Raw genomic sequence first — 6,083 nt, 5'->3', positions numbered from 1 at the left:
TTGCTGGTTATGCTTCCCTATCCCCCTCTGGATCCACTATCTGCCCTCCCTCTCCAATCTCTGTGTTGTGGGGCTGACTTCTGTGGACGAAGTTCCAGGGCTGCCTTTGAAACAGGCTGCACAGCCATATTGAAAACCCCAGTCAACACCCCTTCCCCCCTCTCTTTGTCTTGCTAACCACAAGCTTGTTTTGAGCAACAGTTTTCAGGAAGTCGCAGCAGGTAGTGGCTCCTCCACTAAACTAGCCCGAGTGGCACCTTGAAGCATGTACAGATTGAAGAAATCACATCCTTCAACGGGCCCCCTGGACCCCAGATATAGGCATGGGAGGGCTAAGGGCAGAAAGTTCACGTACCAAACCCAAGCCCCGACACCACTGGGAACAAAAAGCCTCCCAGCCCCCTTAGTCAGCGAGCACGTGGCCTTAGGTTACTAGACCCCACGTACTCCTCCTAGGCGCAGACAATAAACTTGCCTCTTTCTGTTTCCCTTGCAGTCAGTGTCGGTCTTACTTCAATGGGCTAATAAGACAGGACAAGAACCTGAGGGGCTTTGGGTTACACCTTGACCTCTGGCTTCCAGTTTGGCCAATAGGAAGCACTTACCGAAGGGTGAAGAATGGGAGGAGAGAGAGGTCAGGGTACTTCTTCCTCCTACTTTCTCCTCGATGTGAGGTGGTTCTCCAGTGGCTGAACCAGTGCTTTGCTGCCTCTCTAGAGGACTCCACTTCCCTTCCTTTACCCCGACAAATTTAGGGGTGATAATCTTTTCCCACTGTTGCTAATCCTTGTGTTGAATCCCTAAACCCTGCCCATATTCTTGTAAATTGTCCCTTCACTTACCATAGTCTTCTTAGTTAAAATCTTTGCCTGTGCCATATGTTACCTCCCAGGAAGGACCTTGACTGATACAGTCATACCAAGTTATACTGCCTCCACCTGGAAAATCCCAGGACCTTTTCCAATTAGAAACCACCACCTCCTAGAAGGTGTCTGTATCCACTTTCAACTCCCAGAACTACTAAAAAAAATCCAGAATCTGAGTTGGTATCTACTAGGCTGAGACCTCCTCCAGGCCAGGAGTATTGTCCTGAGCATCCTTAAGCCCCCATTTAGCCCAGCCCCTGGAACATAGTAAGTGCTCAGTAGATGTTCACTACAGCGGCAGCACCCTTGGACCAGGAGAGCCTCCAGCCTCAGCTCCCATTCTCCTCCTCTCCTCCCCCACACCACCTGCTGAGCTGCTGGCACCTGTAGGATCTGGATAGCCAGGCAGGCAGCCGGTTAGTATTGTGTTTGACAGACGGAAGTTCATCCACGTGATTTTTTGCAGTATCCAGAAAGGGTGGGTACGGTACGTCCTGTGGTGAAAAGCTTGTGAAGGAGGTTTGCAGGTTTTAGTCTCACCCCCACATTGCTGCCATTCTGATTTGAGAATTGTCTCCTCCCCACATCGCCACACACACAAAAGCTTTGAAACATTTTATTTTGACATGTGGGATTACAATCTATGCAACAATGAGACGTTAGGAGGTGGCGCATGAATCGCCCCTGAGTGTGTTACACACTGAGCCTTTTTCCAAGTCGCTGTAGAGGAATTATTATTCAGTCTAGTCAGCCACGAGGCACGTATTACTTCAGAAACATTTGCATCTGGGTAGGCCTGATTTTTTAACATTCTTGGTGGGAAGCACTTTGAACCAAAACGCACACTAAAAGGCAACCACCGTGGAGACTGAGCCTCCGCTGTCTATTTCTCTTCTCGGGGCGTTCCAGAATTCATCCGGTGTGCTCTGCACGCTGCTCTGGGGGGGTGGAGGCCTGGGCGCAGCGTTGGAGGGTAGCCCACTTGGGATCGGAACCATTGCCCAGGATTGAAAGCTGGAGACTGCCGCCCAGGTTGGGGGCACTGGGTGCACTGCCGGTGTGTGTTTGGGGGATTGACTCTCAGGGCGTGCAGCGCTTCACCCCCGGCCCCCCTCCCCACCATCCTGAGCAGGGGACCATGTGCAGGATCGGCGCGTGGGGGCCCCTGACGCGCAGTCGCGGTGGGAGGCTGCGCTTCGTCCAGGGTACCCAGTACCGGGCTTAAGTCTGTGTGTGCAAGTCTGGGTGTCTGGGGGGCCCGTGCCGCCCTGCTCTCCCAGTGAGAGTGTGTACGGCCTCGGCCGAGCGCCCCGCCGAGCGGTGCCTGCGCTCGGCCGAGCGCGCGCGCGCCCGTGCGGGGTGTGTGTGTGTGTGAGTGTGTGACAGTGTGTGTCAGGTGACTCGGGTCACGCAGTCTCTCTCCCTCCTCGGGGAGGAACTGCCGCGCTCCGGCTGACTCCTCCGCCGGCGGGCTGGGCGGGGGAGGGGGCTCCGGGCGCGCTGGGAACCGCCAGACCCAGACCTGGGCGCCGCCCGCCGTGGGGGACGCGCGCCCCCCGCCAAGCTTCAGACAAAACCCAAATTCAGAGATAGGTTGCGGGCGGCAGGCAAGAAGGCTTCGCGCCGAGCCGGGACCCCCGCAGCCCCCGGGACGGCCGGCGGGTGGGCGCGATGAGCCAGGTGCTGGGGAAGCCGCAGCCGGAAGACGAGGACGACGACGAAGAGGAGGATGAACTGGTGGGGCTAGCGGACTACGGGGACGGGCCCGACTCCTCGGACGCAGACCCGGACAGCGGGGCGGAGGAGGGAGGTGAGCGCGAGACCCCCCGGCCCGCGCGTCCTCAGCCCGCTCCCCTTCCGTTCCCTCGGCCTCTTCCCGCCCCCGGTCGGGCCAGGCTCGCGGGCCGCGGACTTGGAGGGGCTCCAGTGGAGCGGAGTTGCGGGGAGGGGTGCCAGAGGAGCAACCGCGAGCTACAAAATGGGGGAGCCCGGATTCAGGCGACGGAAGGGGGATCGGGGTGGGTGGAGAGGGGGAGGAAGGAAGGGAGGGGGCGTCTGGGCAGGAGGAACGTCCGCTCTCTGGCCCCTTGTAGGGCCGGTGCCTCCCCCACTCCTCTCCCGGAGCTTTCCTTAGGGTTTGGGGGTTGGGGCTGCTCAGGGCGCTTTCGGACCACTCCCTGAATGCTGCCGTTGAAGCCGGGGTCAGATGTTGTGGCTAAAAAAGGCAGCCAGCGGCAGCGTGACTGGCAGGGTCTTTAGCAGCTGTGGGTGTCAGTCTTGTCCCGAGTCGCCCCGGGAGGGGTCCTAGGGCCGCCCAGTCTGAGACGCGGGGGAACCTGAGGGGCGGCGGAGGGAGGTGCACACAGGTGATCCCGGAGTCACTGAGTGACCGCGGGTTTCCCGGGATCAGGGCAGATATGGTTGTTAGGACACCTTATCTGCCTTCGGTGTCACCACCTGAGCATGCCAGTGCCTGCCCGGGAGTGAGCGCGGGGCGGGGGAACACTGCCACTGAGAAGCAAACTCTCGTTTCTTGTTCTACAAGCGAGATTTAGCAGTCGTTCAGCCCGTGGGGTCTTCTTGCATTTTTCTCTTATGGTCTTAGAGCTTTTTAGGATTCCAGAAAAAATTTATTCCTTTTTACTTTCCTCAGAATCAAGAAAAAGGCCCTTTATTGTATGGTCAATCGAAAAGGTCAATAGAATGTTGCTCTTAAACATAACTTCTCAGGTGAAGCTGTGTGCTAACTTTTTAAATATTTCACATTGAAGAAATTGTGTGAGGGATAGAAGTATCCTTGTGACTGTTGGTTTTTGAGAACGTTTATGGAGAATTCATTGAATTTATTTTAAATTACTTACACAAAGACTTTTTCCCCAGGACAGTTTTTATTATTTTACCTATGGTAGGCTCTAAGTTGTATCAATCAGAAAGGGGAGAGAGTTAACTAAACCTTGTGCCTAATAGATGAGAGAAGCTTTCTAAGTCATCCTTTTTCGTAGTGTCCTGTCTCTAGGGAGGGTTTGTGCTAATAATCCATTTGCTTAAACTGGTGTTGCACCTGTGCACCCCTGTCTTCTGCACTCTCTGTAATTGGTCCCACAGTTGAGCACACAGGCCACATTTTTGTAGATAAAGCCTTTCAACCCCTTTATAGAGTCTCTAGGGCTACCTTTCATAATTAAATTGTTCAGGTGCTTCATTATTATTCAAATTGCATTCGTTAGCTCCTCCCAGATTCTTAGGAGACGGGAGAGAGATTCAGAATGCAATGTATTTGCAAAGTATTTGAAATGGTAGATAACACAATGGGTGAATGGGTGATAATCTTTAAAAAAGAGAGAGAGAGAGAAAAGAGACCACATCTGGGAGGAAAAGCCCTGTAATTTGGTATTGTCACGGAGGCTGAAGGGGCTCCAAGAGAAGTACCAGACCTGTTTGTTTGTTCTGCAGTTCCTTAAGGGGGCACTTAAAAAAATTGGTTTGGGGGACTTGAAATTGAAGTGTAAAGCCCTGCCTGGGGAATGGGAGTGGATTTCCTGAACAAAGGGCTTCCCCAGAGTCCCATCTTGGAGGCCCCACTCTGCTACTAACCTAAAGGCAAACCCGTCAGTTACTAATGCCTTTGATTACTTCTGCGTGACTTCTTGGGATCAACCTGGAATCTTGCTATAAAAGAATTGAGTATATTTTGGTCAGTAGTTTGAATCTGCCAGGTGCTCCTTGGAAACTCTATGGGGCAGTTCTACTCTGCCCTATACGGTCGCTATGAGTCAGAATCGACTCAACAGCAGTGGGATGTGGAAGGAAGAGCGACAAATTAGTCCTTGCTCTGGTAAACATTACTTAAACTTGGCCACTTCTCCACCTGGGCCTGATGTGCATAGGTGGTCTGTTTCTCAGGAGGCTTTCTCCGTTATCTCTTGGCTGCTGTTCTTTGCAGATTTTCATGGTTTTGATTTTGGAGTTTAGGCCTTGATGGAGAATTTCTATCAGAACATTTGCTTTCTAGACTAGCAGATAGGCTCCTTAATCAGTGGGTCCAGCAAGGACTGTCTCTGGTGACTGTCATGCTGACTGACATGGTCCTGGGGAGCTGGGATCAGGTGATTGGGGGTTGTGACTTCCATTTCTGTTGCTTGCAGAGGGCAGGTTCCTGGGACGTTCAAGGTGCTACCAGAGGATCCTCTTAATTTCTAATGGGCTCCTGGGCACATGTCGTTTTCTAATCCTCTTTTATTTTTGGTAAAATTCACACTTGCAAACTTTGAAATTGGAATATGAAAAAAATGGACTTATTTATTTTGAGAAAAGAAGGATATGCGTTCACCTTGAACCATAAGCAAAGTATTTCTCCTACCTAAGCTATGTGGTTTAGTGCCTGTGCTTAGTGAAGACCTGGGGCTTTTTCCATGAGGTTCAGGAATCTACCCTGGCAGGTGGGATGCAGGACTGACACTGGCATTGCCAGGTAAGTTGCAAAGCAAGTTGCCAGGAGCTACACAAAAAAATGTGGATTGAAGGTGAATAATGCGATTGTTGTTTTCCTTAGTTTTATAAGGGACTCAGATTTTATTTTTAAACAGAGTGCTTTGCAAGTTTTACCACATTATGCTTAGTTTGAAAATGTAGTGCAGCTACGGCAAGACTTAAATTACACTCCTCTGGCTTCTCCAAATTTATTCAGAAATAGCAGGAGTGTTCTCAGGCTCTTTAGTACTGTTAAGGACAGATTTTCGCACCAACTCCTTCTCCCACCCCCATGGTAGTTAATCAGAGATAACGTAAGTCTCACCTTCAACCACCATGCTCCAGATAAAACTCCAGATCTAGAGAGCAATAAATAAGCCATTAAAAGCAATTGTACCAAAGATAATGATTTTTTTTAAGACACATAGACTTTAAAACTTTAGTAAATTACTGTACCTTAAAAGCTGTAACAGCAAGGAAAGCAATTAAAAGATCATATTTAATCAGAAAGTGAAATTTTTTCCCCCCGAAGTACCTCCCAGTTTTCAGAGGAAACTTGGCTAAGGTAGCTGCTCACTCGAAGTCCAGTTAAGTGAGGTCCTTGTTTCCATAGCATCGTGCACACCCAGTTAGATTGCGAGGAAGTGACCTTTCAGGTGGTTACCAGAGGCAGATCCAGGAGGGCAGCCGGTGACACTCCCCTGATCACGTAGATGGGGCGAATCCAGCAATTCACATCTATTCATC

The 6,083-nt window shown here is 51.3% G+C and overlaps 1 protein-coding gene across 2 annotated transcripts in view; it reads left to right on the top strand.

Annotated features, from left to right (window-relative positions):
• The first annotated feature begins 2,348 nt into the window (after positions 1 to 2,348).
• Positions 2,349 to 6,083, top strand: part of RRAGD (Ras related GTP binding D) — a 49,292-nt gene continuing 45,557 nt past the window's right edge. The window contains exon 1 of one of the 2 annotated variants that reach the window (XM_064288959.1): positions 2,349 to 2,676. In XM_064288959.1, the coding sequence (XP_064145029.1) occupies positions 2,538 to 2,676 (139 nt within the window). In that variant the 5' untranslated portion in view covers positions 2,349 to 2,537. The remainder of the gene's footprint in view (positions 2,677 to 6,083) is intronic. The other variant, XM_064288960.1, reaches the window with a different exon arrangement.

Source organism: Loxodonta africana, chromosome 1 (assembly GCF_030014295.1).
Source record: "Loxodonta africana isolate mLoxAfr1 chromosome 1, mLoxAfr1.hap2, whole genome shotgun sequence".
Lineage (NCBI taxonomy): Eukaryota > Metazoa > Chordata > Mammalia > Proboscidea > Elephantidae > Loxodonta > Loxodonta africana.
This window is presented reverse-complemented; position numbering and strand designations above follow the sequence as displayed.